The sequence below is a fragment of the Equus quagga genome, chromosome 21 (assembly GCF_021613505.1).
Source record: "Equus quagga isolate Etosha38 chromosome 21, UCLA_HA_Equagga_1.0, whole genome shotgun sequence".
In the NCBI taxonomy this organism is placed as follows: Eukaryota; Metazoa; Chordata; class Mammalia; order Perissodactyla; family Equidae; genus Equus; species Equus quagga.
The window spans coordinates 14323128-14340989 of NC_060287.1; the positions used below are offsets into that span (position 1 = coordinate 14323128).

The 17862-nt window shown below is 35.0% G+C and overlaps 1 protein-coding gene across 6 annotated transcripts in view; it reads left to right on the plus strand.

Annotated features, from left to right (window-relative positions):
• USP25 (ubiquitin specific peptidase 25) overlaps nt 1-17862 on the plus strand; it is a 125634-nt gene that overhangs the window by 85213 nt on the left and 22559 nt on the right. For 4 of the 6 annotated variants that reach the window (XM_046648081.1, XM_046648082.1, XM_046648083.1 and 1 more), the window contains 3 exons: nt 6529-6668; nt 11229-11342; nt 13429-13524. In XM_046648081.1, the coding sequence (XP_046504037.1) occupies nt 6529-6668; nt 11229-11342; nt 13429-13524 (350 nt within the window). The remainder of the gene's footprint in view (nt 1-6528; nt 6669-11228; nt 11343-13428; nt 13525-17862) is intronic. The other 2 variants (XM_046648084.1, XM_046648086.1) reach the window with 1 other exon arrangement.

The window sequence follows — 17862 nt, forward strand, 5'->3', positions numbered from 1 at the left end:
AGGCAGATATCAAGAGGTTCCTGAGCTCAAATCACAGTGTAGTAACTATGTTATGGTTCCTTTCGTTATTGAGCTAATTCCATCCCTTCATGCTTTCATCCTTGTCTTCTGTACATATCCTTCCCAAACCTGTCCCTAGAACTTGCTCCAAGATGGAGCTACGGTGTTATTCCTCCTTGACTTTTATGAACTCTATTTGCATGTGGCTGTTCTTACTATTAGTAGGAGGACGGAACGGCATATTTGGCATAAGTGGTAGTGATACCTAAGCACTCAGATGAAGGTGAATGAATCCTCTTTTCATTGGCTAAGCTCCAACTCTATTCTTGGCCCACCTGTATTTTGTGACACAAAATATTAAATTCTGTCTATACAGTCTCTTCCCCTTCATCTTGTCTGTTTCTCGTAAGACTTTCTAAATTTACAGACTTAACATGTGTTATTTCTACATGTTACGTCAAACTAATACTATTCCCCACTAATATTCCTGTCTGCCAGGACTAGCTAACTTTGCCCCACCGTTTACGTTTGTCTGTCTTATACTCCCTCTGTATAAAAAGAACCTCGTCTACATGCCACACACCCTTTTATCCTGATCATTTCTTTCTACTGTACACTTGATATGCTGCTTTGTAATTTAAAAAAAATTCAGCAGTAGGTATATGGTGTATATTTTTATGTCTCTCTTTTTAGTATCTAAAAAAAAAAACTTGAAGAGATGCAGAAATACTTCTGAAAGGGGCCAAAACAACTAAAAAATAGACGGAATCGGTCAATTCACATATAGCTGTTATGATGACCGTCTTCCAGACTGGGTTTTTAGAAAGCAGTGGCAATGCTGCCTCAGTTGGAAACATTGTATGCTCTATAGAATTGCTAAAAATAGGCACTTTGTTTGAGTTAGTGGAATTAGTATGTGCTAGGACAATAAATTTGGGGTGTGAGATTATCGTTTAGGAGGTTAGTTTCTATTACTATATTATCATACATATCATAATAAGAAATCCATCCTCTGTTGCAGGGGAATTTAACAGGTCACAATTGAATAAGGGAACGTAGTATAATGTTTATTGGAACCACTTATCCCTTATTATTAGTAGAGAAATTTTACTTTAATACCCATGTCATCTTCTTCCTAGTTCTCTTCACAGTTTTCTATACAGTTAAAAAAAAAGTAATTTGTTTGATTTAGTATAGTGTTTTCAGAATATCAAAGAGAACCTATATTTAAATCCCAGGTGTACATTAGGATTATGAGTGACTAGTGTAAATAATACAAGGATATCTTGTTCATAAAATCAGAGTGATTCTTCTTCTCTCTCTGCAAATCTTCTCAGTGAAGCTGTAACATAAAAACCACTAAAATCCAATTTCTTCTGAGTGACACTTCTAAATAAGAATATTAATTTATATGGTATTAATTAAGTGAATGTTTGTTCCTCTTCTGCTAACATGTCACCAAGAAGCCCACAGGCATCACTTCTTTAGTCTCATTCATTGTCTTACTGAAACTAAGTAATAGATGATGAGAGAGTATTGTCTGGTCCATCTCACGCTACCTCCCTAAACCTACTTCCTGCAAAGGAACACTTACCTGAACCCGTATGTTTAGAGATCTAGCCAGCAATTCCCTACTATGGGTGTAGACATCAGAAATACCTAGGGGATTTTTTTCTGTATATAAACAGCACACCCCAGGTAAGACCACAAGACTTACTGGGATCAGAATCTCTGGAGGAAGGGTCTAGAATATATATTTTTAAAAAGATCTTCAGATAATTCTGAAGTGTACTTCTGGTTAAGCAGCATGGCTCTAGGCTGTATTTATAAAACAGAGAATTTACTCAGAAGGAGAGAAGAGTTTTGCCAGAGTGATTTTGCTTGTGTTACTCCTCTCTTTTTCAAAAACTATTTGAAGTCCTTACAACATACATAGCATACCCAGATTTAAAAAAAAAAAATCAGGGTAGAAAAGAATAGGGTAAAAATCATTAATGTTGGTATGAATTGCATTCCATAAGATTAACTTGGCAAAAGGTGGCATGCAGAATTGATTCTGAGTCTTCTCTACAAATACTGTCTACAAGTTAAAAGTAAGCTGATGTTCCAGGAAAGTACAGTTGTTTCCTGAGAGTGAGACTGATAGAATGAACAGTATCTTTGATATTTTCAAGTTAAGTAAAGCAAGGACTGGGTGATGATTTTATCTATATTTCCAGAATCTAACATAATAAATGAGATATGGTGGATGCCTCTTGAATGTGATCACCATTTGTATTCCAAATTGAAGCCTGAATAGTACATTAAACTGAGAGGCCAGTTAGTATATGAAGTACCAGTTAGAACATAAAGAAACGGTGTGGTCTCTTGAGTCCCTACCGTTTATACAGGCCGGCAATGATCAGGCTTCTCTAGGGTTACAGGATGAATAAAAACACACACACACACAAAAAGCCAAACTTTTTGTCCTACTATTGTTTTTAACAAAGATATGGAAATTGCCTAAATGTATGGTAGAGTATTAGTTATATGAGCCCTCCAAACAGAAGAACACAATATAACCAGTAAAAGTTATATTGACATGAAAAATGTCTGTTATATTAAGTTAAAAACAGCGTGTTCAGACTAATTCTTTTTGTTTGAAAAATGTGCGTGGGTAAAGTCTGCAAGTATATAATACTAAAAATATTCATGGTGCTTATCTCTGGGTAGTGGAAAGAGCTTTTGATTTTCCTCATTTTGGTTATATGTCTGTTCTACTCCTTTTTACTCTTCCAGTTTGACAAAATGAAGCCAAAACCTCCTTTCTTTTTTGTGAAGACCCTCTATTTATAATCTTCCAAGATGACTTCCCTTCCTGAGAGTATCTTATATTTCATCAAAACTGAATTCTTCCCCATTGCTCTTGCTTATAGGGAACTTTCCTGTAATTATGGCTTTGCTCATGAAGTATCTTTCATTTAAAAAATGTCCTCTAGTCACTGATTCTTAACATTTTGCCTATTCTTGAAGACCTTCCTCATACTTCAGTCTTTATCAATCCCCCTAATATTACCCCTATAGCAACTGTTATGTTTTTTCTCTTAATCTATTCTCACTACCAAATTTATATTATTCTTATATTGACTTGCTTACTAGTGTAAAGGCTCATTAATAGCAAGGATTTTATTAATCTTTTGTCTGTCCTTACAGTGCTTTTACATATGCTATTCCTTCTGCTTGGAATCTTCTTCTTTCTCATCTCCAAGATAATCCTCTCTACAAATCCTTCAAGACTCAGCTCAGTTGGCATTTCTTCTAGAAAATCTTTCTTAACAGGCAACATCATCTCACGTGTGTGTATTGGGTCCACAGTGCTTCTATAGAACCTTGTGCATAACTCTGATATTGCATTAGGTATTTTGTTTTGTAGTGGAGTATATATTTACCTGATTTTCTCGAGAGTTCCTTAAAATGAGTGAATTTTATGTCAACTTCTTTTTTACATTGTTAAGACCTAGCACAGCACTGACAATGGCACATGCTCAATAAACATTTTGGGAGTGAAATTTGGGTTTTTGTTTCCAAATTCCCACATCTTGAATCGTCGTAGTTTCACCTACTGTGACTATAGCATTTCTCAAATAAGCCGTGAAAGATATTACACAGGGAAAGCTCAAGAAGAAATAGTTCTGTATGGCATTTAGGCAAAGCCATTCAGCATTACTCGTAAGGTTTTTGTACTCAAATCCCTATATGGAAGGAAACCTTGACCCTGGTGACCTAAGTTGTATTTGACTGTGTTGATCAGATAAAATTACTTTTGCTCCTAAGGACGTTTTTTACGTAGACTGTCCAGATTTCAGTGGGTTAGACCATTGTCAGTCCAGATGGATTTCTTGGCCCTCGTTGCATTAAGCTCACATCTTACTATCAACATTGATGTTTTATCTGTTATAGTAAGAAGAGACAAAGAAGGGCAAATACAAGTAAAAACTTTATCTCCAAGAAGTTTCTCTCTGGTAAGCCTGAAAGCAGCTGGCTTAAGCCACTTATCACGAAGCAAGAAGCCTGCTAAGCTGAAGGAGTAGCCTCAAATTTTTTTTATCTTATTCATCATGTGAGGGCCCTGAAAGAACATTGTATTCCAAAGTGAGGAAATACAGAAATGAAGACGTTAACATCTTTTAACTGCTCTCCTTGATACTCACATTGTAAACATTCCTGCCTCTAGTTTGCCTTTTCATGGTATAGTCACCTCCATCATCCTAGTTACTCATGCCGAAAACTCAGTGATCTTCACATCGCTCTCCAAAGCTTTATGTCCAAAATACATCTCAAATCCAACCAATTCTTTCTACCTCTCTTGCTATCTCACTTATCCGAAAGCATAGTCATCTCTTACTCGTATTGCTCTAGTACTTTCTAGTACCTTCACTGACTTCTAGTTTTAATTTCCTCTCTAATCTAGTCTTCACAGTGTAGCCAGAATAATTTTTTTAAACTTGCCACATTGGCATTGTATTTAAAATGTTTATTCACTTCCTTTTGCTCTCAAAACTTTTATGTGACTACAAGGCCGTTAATGATTTTTGCCTCAGCCTGCATCATCTCTTGGTGTCTCTCTCCTCCTGTCCTGGAGTCCAGCCACACTGGCCTTTGCTCACATCCAGCTCATGCTCACCACATGGGCTATTCATTCTTCCATTAGGCAAACTCAACCCATCATCTTTCAGCTAAAACGTCAGTTTATCTCATATCACATAATCTAAATTACCCCTCCCCCATTTGATTCCTAGAGTATATTACTGTAATGTTGTCCCAATTCATACGTGTGATTCTTTGGCTAGTGACTTTCTCCATAGGTGACTATTAGCTTCATAGGGGCAGAGACTGGCTGCTTCATTTACCTCAGAGTCGCCATGTCTAGCCTAGTGCCTGGCACATAGTTAAATGCTTAATTAAAATTTATTGGATAGATTAGTGACCATGAATGCATGTTGAAATTATAGTTTTTCACTTTGAATAATATTTCTCTTTGAGATATTTTTTAAATCAAATATTGGAAAAGTTGACAGGGGCCCTGTTATGTCCCACCATTTGGTTGAGTTTAAGGACTTACCAGTTGATTGAGCTTAAGGACTCACTTAATGAATCCCAGTAACATTGTAGAACATTTTAGTGCACTTTCTTATTCATCATATCCAATCATTAATTATTTATAAAATTCACTTGTTCCATTAAGCTGTTGTGTGCTTATTATATGCTAGGTGTTGAAGAAATAGCAAAGAAAAGGGAGAAAGCATTCCTGCTTTTGAAATCCTTACAGTCTAGCAGGAGATATGGGCTTGAAACAAATACTTAGAACAATAATTATGTCATAATTGTGGTAAGTGCTATTAAAAAGAAAGTATGTTACTTTAGAGCAGTGGTTCTCATCTCAGAGTGATTTTTTCCCCGGGAGACATTGGACAATACTGGAGAAACTTCTGGGTGTCACCACTTCAGACAGTACTACTGGCTTCTAGTGGGTGGAGGCCGGGATGCGTAGGACAGCCCTCCACACCAACGAATCATTTGAATCAAAATGTCAGTAGTGCTGAGGCTGAGAAACCCTGCACTAGAGGTGGTGTAATCAGGAATGCTTCCATAAGGAACTGGTATTTAAACAAAAGGATATATTGAAGTTATTAATTGGGGGAGTGAGAGTGGATGAACATACACGCAGAGGGAAGAAAATGAGGAAAGATCTGAAGGTTGGAAGGTAAACCTCTTCTTTGATGTGTTTTAGATAAGCTGAAGAAAAGCTAGTGTATGTCCCTTTTTGAGCAAAGGGCAAAGGACAGAAGATATGTTGGAGAGATAGGCAGAAGCTCACTTATGTAAAACCTTTGGGATTGTCTAGAGAACACCTAGTGGACATTCAGCATACATTGTTGCATCTGTGGCTCTGGACCTCAGAACACAGGTAGTTGGTTTAACTTTGTGAGTTCTTTGCAGGGATGGTATTTGAAGTCTTGAACTTATACTGATACCATTTTGCCAAGTTCTTTTTCCCCTAACAGCGCTCAGCTACCAGAGGGAAGTTCAGAAAAAACAGAAAGTTGGCTTCATTCAGGGTTAGGGTTTTGTCAATTAGTTGTGAAAAAGGACACTGGGGCCAGAAAAACAGCTCCTGTGCTCTCTGTGGAAACTCAGACTAGGATTGTTGTACAAACCACATTTTTTTTTTTTTTTTGGTAGAATTCTAATGATTTTCCAAAATGAGATTTTGGTACTTATCATGGCAGAAAAGTTTACTGTGAATTCTTTACTATATACTGTAATGAGTACTTTCTTCAGTAATTATTTGACTACTTTTGGATGTGATTTATTTATTATTTGGTAAATTCTGGGGAAGGTGTTGTATATTGAAGGATATATTACTTTAAATAGAAGATTAAAGTTGATTATTGGATGACTTCGAATTAGAAATAAATAACAAATTCATCTTAGTATAGACTCTCTGTGATTTATATTAGATATACAATTGATTCTTTTCTTGTGAAGCACAAGCAGGAGAGCCGGAATATCTAGAGCAGCCATCAAGAAGTGATTTCTCAAAGCACTTGAAAGAAGAAACTGTTCGATTAATTACCAAGGCATCACACGAGCATGAAGATAAAAGTCCTGAAACAGTTTTGCAGTCGGTAAGAACTTTTCTTTTAGCTCTCTTAACATAGTCATGTTCACGTTTCCTAGCAGTGTAATGGAGAACTGCCCATCTGGAAATCAGGCCTGGGGGTGGCTCTGCCGTGAACGTGACCAGTGAATGACAGGGGGTGTCACCTAACCCCTAGGCTGTAGTTTCCTCAGCTGTAATTTTTAAAATGCTTCTCTTTTGAGATAAGTTTCTGTCTTCCTGTTAGAGAATTATGAAAAATCATAATCATTGGTCATTTGATTTGGAACTTAGAAGTATAAAATTTAGCGTTATTTCTCATTTCCCTCACCTCTCCCTCCATCTTTAGTCATACTACATTGGAATAGTTGGAAATGTAAGGTATCATTTTCATTGTTCCATGGAATGTGTTTAACAATAAAATACTAGATACTGTATGTTAGAGTATTATTAGCAGGATAAATATGATCTTACAAGATGGTTTATCCATATTTCAATAGAGCAACCTGTACAAAATTGTCATTATAATCCTTCGGTATTATAGTTCTCAAGTGTGTCTTTTTATAGCAATGAATTGAACACATTGCTATCAAACTACGTTTTCAATGAGTATGACATTCTGAGAGATGTTATTTCAAGAATTTTGTACGGCAAAACCATTCAGTTGCTTAGTTGTTTTTTTTTTTAATTTTGTTAGTGACGACGAGCAGCTCTAATGCAGGTTTCATGATAGCCAATTTTAGTATTTGAAGATTGCACTCCTAGAGACCTAAATAGAACAGGATGTATAATTTTTCAACACATAATTTTCTATTTAGTGAACTTAATCCCAACAATAACCTGCTAATTGCAATGAAGTCTTTAATATGATAAAACCTTTATTAACCAAATGTTCAAATAATAGGGTATTCTGTTAATTATGTTTTGATCAGTGAAATAATCAGAAATTACGTTTTTATTTTACTTGCTGTGTGAAAATTTTTGATTATATATCATCTTATCATAAAAAACAATATGTTAATGTAGAGTAGGTTTTTTTGATTATTCCAAATTTGGCAAATGCTCTAGAGACTCTAAGTGAACTTGAGGTGAACGCCTGCTAACTCTAAAGCAGCTCCTGGAAAATGCTTCTTTTCCCGGATCTGGGATGTCTACTTCTTGAGGCTGATAGAAGAGGAAGACCTAGGGAGAGAGAAAAGCAGAGAAGAAGATACAAGGGAGAAATAATTTTGCCGAATAGAAACTTTAATTTGCCGGGACCTTTGCAAATTAAAATTAGGCCTACATAATGGTTAATAAGTATCATTCTTTTAACTGGCGTCAGAAAGCTAAAAGCATTACTTAGCTTAATGTAGAATCATGATGTTTTTAGTTTGGCTAATCATGTGTAATTTAAATTTGTAGAAATCAGTGCTTAAATTTTGATTGCTTTTAATATGGACATCATTTTATAAGCTAGCAACCTTCCGCGCTTTCCTTGAGAAAGGAGGATGGCATTGAGAGAATATGACAGACAGCGTTTTCTATTTGGCTTTTGTTCTGGAGAAGCACCAGAACAGTTGGCCCCACTGTCGGTATAAATCCTGCAGCATGTCTTAGAAGACGTTAGTCGTGGCTGCCTGTTAATCGTGGCTGTCTGAAGCAGCCTGTGGTTCTTGATCTCATGGGCAGTTGCTTAGGAGCATGGTAACCACTTACTGCGTTTTCTCATGTCAAGGTATAGCTTAGAAACTAATTCCATAGATGAAAAGAGTCTTCAGACTTTGGGATTAGATAGTCCTGGGTTTTTGAATATTAGTTTTACTTCTTACTAGCTATGCAGACTTTAATAAGTTGCTTCATTTCTCTAAACCTCACTTTTCTTTTACATAAAATGGAGGTGATTGTGGGATTAAGATCATTTTTTTGAAAGTGCCTAGCATGTAATGTAGACACTAAGTAGCTGTTAGTTTTCTTCTGTTACTTAAATCCTAGTAATTTCACAAATATCCAATATATTAAGTTCCAACCTTAGTGTAAGAAGAACTCCCTGGAAAGCATAGAATCACAGAAACCATGGAGAGAGACTCTCCAAATGTTTAGACAGCTTACTTTTTAGAAGAATGTCTTTAATTTTAAATGAAATATTTTAGAAAATTTGAAAAATGTAGCAGAGTGTACTCCAAGAAAGAATCATGCATAATCCCAGTACCCAAAGTTAATCACTGTTAATATGTTGGTGTGTTTTCTTTCGTTCTTATTTTTATATATGAGTTCGGGATTTAGTTTTGTAGTTGAGTTACTATTGCATATAAAATTTTATATCTTGCCTTTTCTTCTTTTAATCACTTAACATTTTAACGTAACTATTTCCCTATGTTAAAAAAACTCTTTGTAAAAAATATTTAGTGGTTGAGTATCGTTCCATTGAGTGATTAAATTCTTGTTTACTTACCCATTTCCCTGTTGTATATTTGTTTCTACTTTTGCATTATTATAAATAGGCTGCTAGAAATGAAACTTTTTCCGTATTTCAGGTTATTTCTTTAGAAATAGATTCTGCATAGTTGAATTACTGGTTTGAGCATATTAAGGGGGCCAGAAGGGATGTAGTTATATTAAGCTTTCTAACAGTTCTTTTATGAGACCACTTTTTTAAAAATCGCATATTTAATGGATTTTAGGCAATTAATAAAAATCTTTTTAATAATTTTTGCAACTTATTAACTCTAGAACTTATTTTTAACTTTTTCAAGATGTTCAAAGATGCCTTTGTTAGATGTTCATCTTAACAGTAGGGCCCAGTAATAATAGAAAAAGATAAATACACATGTACTTTACTTCCGTGAATCCTTAAATTCTTTATATGAAAAAATTTTGTGGTACCTTAGGGTATCTAAACTTGATAAATGATGCAACAGAATTATTATATGCACCAAAAGTTTCTTCCCTTTTTTAACTTTCACCCATATAACTTGTCAGTATTATGCTGTTGAAACTCTTCTGTGGTAACTGGAAAGGTTTATAAGACATTTATTTTTCCTAAGTGCATTTTTTCTTCAAAGGGAATATGTTGTTTTGTAAGATCAGTATTCTAAGTAATACATTTTCCAGTTGCTACTTGCCTTAAATTTATATTTTCTCTTCTTAAGATCGTATTGTTTTAGGTTGGTTTGCTTGTGAGAAATTTTTCACCACAAAGACCAGACAAATTTCTTAATTTACCTGCTTATATTTCACTCCTGTGAATGGAGACCTAGTACAATTATTCTTCTCTCCTATACTAAAAGGATTAAAAATCCTTAATTAAATGTCATAGGCCAAGCATATCTCTATAGGATATATTTGATAGTAATATTGGGTTAGAACTATTTAAATGTAAGCAGTTTAAAGTAGCATCATCATATAATAATATTGGTAATGCTTGTCGTTTGTAGAACAGCTGTTATGTACCAGGTATTGAGTTAGCAGAATATTGTCTCTCGTGATCACAACAAACATGCAAGTTGGTTATTTCCTCTTGAAAAGTTGAGGACTCAAAGTAAGGAAACCTTGTCTAAATATGTTATGGTTAGCATTTCTTTTAAAAATAATAATGTCAGTCTTGACCGCTAGTTTTACTTTATGGTTTAATTAAACTCTTTCTGCATTTGTGCTTTTGGAAAGTAAGAAAATGTTCTCATCACTAAAATCTACCTATATTTCAAATTAAAATAAAACCCCTTTTGTCAAAATTGAAGTTTATTTTGTTTAGGAAAACTTTTATGATGCAGATTCAAATTAAGCAAACGGCTTTCAAGCACCTTAAGTACTTTCAGAATTTGTTTATAGGTAAATAGTGAATCTGCTAGTTATAAATCTATTCAGTAAAATAAGTTCTTTTGAAATCTGAACAGTATTTTGAATGAACCATATTAGTGTCTTTGAGTGGACTTTGCTGGATTTCATACTGGCTTCCACTGTACTAATGATTAGTGAAATTCGTAGAATTTGTTAACAAAGAAAAAATGAAATAAAGCTGATTGAGTTGTTAAAAAGGAGATCACTTTCCAACAGCTTTTCCAAAAGTGAGTTATTCATTGGACACTTACGATATAAATATATCATCCAAGAATCTCACAGGCTGTACAGAGTGAGGTAACACAATAGAGTATGTATAATAAATGGATATACAGTGGAATACTAGAAAGGATAGGTGAAATCATAAGAAAACCTACAAATTCTCCTGGGTTCAGAGGAGGTCATATCTTATTTTGAGGGAGATATCAAGAAAGGCTTTATGGAGGTAGTGGAATTTTTAAAGAATAAAACCTTCAGCTGTAAAGACAACAGTAGGAAATACGACTCTAGTGTTTTTTAATTTTTAAGGATTTGGAGTCCAAAATGCTTTGCAGAAAAAAGTGAAAGTTTAGTGGTTGCGATGTAAAGGGAGAGATGTGAATCTTGTATTATTACTTGATTAGTGCATCTGCTCCTGATGTTCAATTTGATGTTCACTTTCACGCTAAGCAGGTGCAGGTATTTTTAAAAGACTCGAGTCTGTACACTGAAACTTGGTGCTTTCGTTGTTCTCCTTTCTAATGTTCATACTAATGATTTTCTTCTGCAGAAACCTGAAAATACCACAAGCCAACCACCTTCTACCCAGCAAGTTGTAGAGGTGGCGATCCCTCATGTAGGGAAATTTATGATTGAGGCGAAGGAGGGGGGTTATGATGACGAGGTACCTTTATTATAGCCCTCTGCACTAGTCAGAGCCCTCTGCACTAGCCCTGCTTATTTTTTGCTGTTTAACACAAGTACTTCGGGCATGTCTGCACCATCACACTTGTGTCTTTTGCTGCATAACATTCAGCTTTGCCACCCATGGTCTGAAATTACCTTACTGATTGCTAACAGAACTTTGGATTTCAAATGAAAATTTAAGTAGAAAGCTTATGGAATTTTTCAAAAGAATAATTTTGTGTTTTTAGAGTTTACTCTTTTATGCAGACATAGGATCATTTAACTCTCAGGTTGATAGATTACAATAAGGTTTAATTAAATAGCAAAAAGTTTGAGCACTTAAAAATAATTTTTATATTCCTTTTCTGTTTTACTTGAATTATAATACTTTGCCCACCATTTCCTGCCGGAAGATCCTACAGCCTGATTGCAAACAGATAATGGATATTGTTGCTCCTGCAACCTTGAGTTGTGAATTGAATCAGCACTACTGAATGCCTACCAGTGTTTTATACACTGTGGCACCTCCATCTCAGTTATTCTTATCTCTTCACTGTTAATTCTCATCTACTTAGCTTTCTAATAGTGTGGAGGCGTTTTTGCTTCTCATGATATGTTCTTGAAAATCCAGAGGAACATGTGCTGTTGTCCTGGTCTCATCAGCTTTTGCCCCTCCTTTTCCGTTTTTTCCTTAAGACTCTCATGTTTGATCTTTTCCATATTTGAGGGCAGGCCAGTAAAGCTGTTTCTGAAGAGTAACAACAGAGAAGACCTTGGATTCTATCATTTGTTAGTTTTTACTGGCACAGATGAGAATTGAATATATATTAAATAGTTTTATCCAAATAACTTTTTTTCAGACTTATTCCAAGATTGTAATTAAGCTATTGTATAAGAGTTAATCACCAAAATCAGAGGTGTCATAAGGTGATTAATGTTACTGTGCCAGTGTAAGAAAGCATGGGCCATAAAGGGGATAAGTAGCAGGTTTGTGAGAGAGGAACTGGTCGGAAGGATGTTCTGAAGCAGAGAATGTTAGGTATATTGCAACTCTCAGTGTATAATCCAAAATAGGGGTAATAGGTTCAGTGAATCAGAAGTAATGGATGCAGTCTCTTGGTTGCTGTGATACAATAGCTTCATAATGCCTTCAGTTTTGCCACTTTGCAGATATTTAAAAGTTACTGCAGGGGCCGGCCTGGTGGCGCAGCGGTTAAGTGTGCACATTCTGCTTCTTGGCGGCCCGGGGTTCACAGGTTCGGATTTTGGGGGCGGACATGGCACCACTTGGCAAAAGCTATGGTGTGGTAGGTGTCCCACAAACAAAGTAGAGGAAGATGGGCACGGATGTTAGCTCAGGGCCAGTCTTCCTCAGCAAAAAGAGGAGGATTGGCAGTAGTTAACTCATGGCTAATCTTCCTCACCAGAAAAAAAAAAAGAAAAGTAAAATTGTGATTAATCATTTAGCACTATCTTTTGTGCAAGTGCTATGCTGTTGGCAGAGTTCTGTGTTGTGTTGTTGTGTTGTTGTTTTTTTTTTTTTGATTTGTTGGAGCAACAGTTTAACAGTGCATGTGCCTTGGAACTTTTGAAAATAAGTCACACGGATATGGGGCTGCTGCTTCTGGATGTTTAGGTTGTATGATTGTGCAGGAGTGATGAGCCATCAGGCAGAAGTGGAGTTGAAATTGAGCTCATGCTGAGCTCCCTAAGCCTTAAAGAAGAGGCATCTTTGTAAATAAAAAGAGTGTTGCTTTTTCTAAATGGTTCTCTCAGAAAGCAGCACATTTTTCTAATTTGCTTATCAAGAAGGGGGTACCTTTTTAAAATTCTTCAGTTCTGAGAGGATGCCTTTTTGCATTGTGCACAAAGGCACCATATGAGCTTGCTGTGGCCCTGTGTGGATGATTTTGAAAGATACTTACATGCATATCAGATCACATTTGCTATAAACAAATGCAAGGTTTGATTTATATATAGTGAAAAACAAGACTTTTAACTTGCATGTAAAGAAGTTATTTTTGATTTTGGATTTTTTTAATGTTAACCATTCAAAAACTCTTACTTTAAATCCCTTGTGGCAGATCATGATGACACCGAACATGCAAGGTATTATCATGGCGATAGGTAAATCCAGGAATGTATATGACAGGTGTGGCCCTGAAGCAGGGTTCTTTAAGGTACAATTAACATTTTCGTTTTATTTTCTTAGTTTTTTTAAATTAAACTTCTTAAAATGTTTTATTTCCTTGAATTAAATTTGACTTTGTGTATAATTCTGTTTTCCTTTTGTAGCCATGGCCACCTGATGTTCTGGGGGTTTCTTTTATGCATGAATTTGACTGATTTTTTTTTTTTAATCCAGATCATTCAACAAAGCAAAGCATTTTGCTCTAGTTACCCTAATAGTGCACTTCTAATTTGTTAACAGAAATTTAAATTGTATTTTTATTTGAAGGAAATAAAGGCTATTGATGAGCCAAAGTACAAGCTTGATTGATTGCTTCTGGTAGTATTTATTTTCTCCTCATTGGTTGTACTGTTAGTCTACAATTACAATTGTAATTGTAGAAAAAAAAATACAATATTTTTATTTAATTAAATTTAACTAAATTTAATTAAAATATATTACAATATTTTTATTTAATTTTTTTATCATTTGGTACTAAATTGCTTTCTTCATTTGATTGCTTTTAAAATAATTTGTTTATTTATTACCTTTTCATATTTCATATTCACTGTTTTCCCCATAATTAATTTTTGATACCTAGTCATTTCAAGATATGTGAGACTGCCAAGTGGATGCATTATTCCATAGCTAGATCTTTTTTCTCTCTAAAACCAGATCTTTATACTGTTTTGAATACAATGTCATTTGCTTTTACAGATTCAAAAGATGAAAACACTATGTTTTGTCATTTTATTTAGATTAACCAAAATCTTCCAAGTTTTTTTCACTCTTTCCCACTTTTCAGTGTTTGTTTTTCTAAGAAAAATCCCCCCAGCTTTATTAAGGTATAGTTCACTACAGTAAGCAACATGCTCCCTTTCTTGACATTAAAAATAGAAAGTTTTCCCTTAGTTTTCTTTACTTTGCCATCATCCAACTTGATCTTCACGACACTGCTTATTTTCACTATTTCTTTCAGTACGTAGTACAGAACAAAGGCCCTGTGCATCGTGGCCTCCTACAGTAAACGTTTCAGCTCATTAGGATTCCAGTGACCAACCATCCTCGTATGCCCGAGACTCAGGGATTTCCTGGGATATGGGACTTTCAGTGTGAAACTGTGGAAGTTCTGGTCCCAGGATGAGTTGACCACCCTGTTAAGATCTCCTAAGGAGAGGCTGAAACACTATCTTATTAAAAAAAAAACAACTTTTCTGTTTAAAAATTCATCCTTATTCCCAGATAGTCTACATTTTTTTTCCTTAAACAGCACTGAATGTATGTCTTTTAAAGTTTTCATCTATTTTTTGTGGGAAGGTTATCTCTTGTTTACAGTGCCGTTATTTTTTATCAAGTTGGGCATCATGATGTTAAATTGGAAATCTCACTTTTATTAAATTAATATCTGCATTTATTATAAGGAGCCAACTAATTGTACGTACTACAAAGAGCAGTCACCCCGCCTCTCCCCGCCATGGTAGTGGCTTTCCATTATTTTATCTAATCCTCCTGCTGTTAAGTTAATTCTGTATCTTTAAGTAGAATGCTTTGTTTTTGTGATCCTTAGTTTACATATTTCCTGCTGAATTCCCTACTATGGGATGTGAACGATGAGGATGAGCCCTCTGTCTTGCCCTGCCCACATAGACACACTGACACATACACAGTTCCCATCCTTCCCTCTACGCACACACAGACCTACATGTAGAATCTTGTCCTTTTGATTAATCACAATTCTCAGTTTGTATTTTTATTTCTGTGTATGCTACTCAAAATTGAGCTAAATCATAAACTCATAAACATTATTACTGTTAATTTTTTCCCCACAGTTTTCATTTTCCTTGGAGTTAGTTGTTTTGGTGTTTGGTTTGCTTAGTTTTCTATGTGTATCACTGATTCACTTCCAGACTCTCCACCATTGGCCTAAATCTCCTCTTATTCTGCTCTTTGTCGATTTTTCTTCTTGGGGAAGTCTGTTTTGGAGCTTTGTGACCTGCTCCAGTCTGCACTGGTTCTCCTTGCCTCCTGGTGTGTAACTAATATCTTGAGGTCTTCTTTCGCCATCACCTGGGGGATGCCCTTTGCATTCTTTATGTATTTTCTATATCTCATTTATTTCTCTTTTTGGTTTACTTTCTGATTGTGAGACAGCCACAGATCTCTCTGAAGTTTATATCTGCACATTCTCACCCATCTGTAATTGAGAAGTATATGTGTGTGTATTCTTACATAAACATTATCAGTTGTTTACAATTAATGTGTGTATTTGGTATAGGTAAATGATTAACCTTTGAAAAATTCTAGCTGGTAGTATATGATTTTAGAAAATTTGTCATGTAAATAACAGTAATATATACAAAATGCAGTTGTTCAGTAATACAGCGGTATCTAAAATAAAATTAAATAACCACAGTCTCTGCCACTGCCTTCTTATAACCACTCTTAACACTTGTGTAGCATCTCAGGTTTTCCTTTTGTTTATACAAATATGCATATATAGAGAAATTTTTTTCATTTTTAAAATTTCACTATTCATTTTATTTGTAACATATCACTCTTATATATTGTGGCATTCTTAATGTTAAGACAGTATATCTACCACATAACCTTTACTACCTGCATTTAATATTACATGGTATAAATGTTGTCTCATTTGTTATATGTTACCCTTTTTATGGACGTATGTCCTGTGTTTTTTCCTAGTCAGCCATTTCTCTTTGAATTAGTTTATGGTACCTTTTCCCATAAAGAAGATTTAAAGATACTTTGCTTTCAAATCTTTTTCCTCCTTTCTGAATTCTAGAGTTTCATTGCTATATAAAAAATTTTCTTCAACCCAAAGTATTATAAATTTTCTGCACTACTTTCTTAAAACACTTTTCTTAGTAAATTTTTATTTTATAAATTCAGATGTACACACTGTTTACATTTAACTCACTAGCATTTTATTTGAGCTTTCTGCATTCTGTATTAATAGAATAGTGTGTTTTTTTCTTTTTTCTGCTGTCTTCATCAGGTTTGATATTCTGCTTATGTTAACTTTAATAAATGAATTTGAGAGCCCTCTGTTTTTCTTATACTCTAGTGTAGTTTACATAGAAATTATTTGTTCCATAAGAGTAAGTTAGAACTCACTTTAGAACTATTTGAGCCTAGCCCCTTCTTTTGTTGCAGTTTTTGTTTTTTAAAGCTTGGCACCTGAGCTAACATCTGTTGCCAATCTTCTTTTTCCCTCCTCCTCTCCAAAGCCCCCCAGTGCATAGTTGTATATTCTAATTGTGAGTGCCTCTGGTTATGCTATGTGGGACGCCGCCTCAGCGTGGCCTGATGAGCCATGCCATGTCTGAGCCCAGGATCTGAACTGACTAAACCCTGGGCCGCCAAAGTGGAGCGTGCCAACTTAACCACTTGGCCATGGGGCCAGCCCATGGTTGTAGATTTTTTGACAATTTTTTTTTTCGGTTCCTTCTACAGTGATTGGCCTATTTAAATGTTTTATGTTTTCTTGGTAATTGATTCTAATCAATATCAGCATTCAATATTAATACACAGTATATGTATAGCACAATATCTAACTTATGTGGCTGCTTTTGTCTTCTTATTTCCCTAAATTAGATATTATATATTTTTAGTTTTTATTCTCTTTAATGCTCAGTTTATTATGAATTGAGGGAAAAGAGTTTATGTATCTTCTATCCTGTCACATTATCAAAAAAGAAATCCTTGTTGAGTTTATTTTGTATTAGCTTTTTGGCTATGAGAAGAAGCTTTTCAACTCTGTGCCTGTTTCTAAATATGGATTTCCTTATGTATTATGATTAGACCAATTTTTTAAATGTTACGTATGTTTGCTAGTGATAAAACTGTTAACTTTGTTACCAATAAAAAGATAAGTTGGAGAATGAAACTTACATCTCGGTAAGTGGACTTGCTGAGGTTTACCCTCCATTAGGAAGAGTTACCAACCGCTCAGGCACTGTTACTATTTCCATCAGAAGCCCTCCCACATAAAGATACAATATAGAAGAGTTAATAGATAGGCAGATCTGGAGAAATAAATGAAGAAAGACACTGATTTGGATTCTTCACTCAAACTGACTTTATTTGTTAGGATTAGTTTCCACTGTTAACAGAAAATCTCCAAGTAATAGTGGCTTAAAGAGAGAAGTTTTTGTCACGTAAAAATGAAATCCAGAGAAAGGCAGTACAGGGCTGCTATGATGAGCAAAATAAAAGCCAGAAGAAAAAAAAAGGAATGAATGTTCTCGAAGTAGTAGTTGCTTGTATGTGTGTGTATCTGGGGGTGGAAAAGGGACGGTCATATCATAATTGTGGCATTAGTGTAACT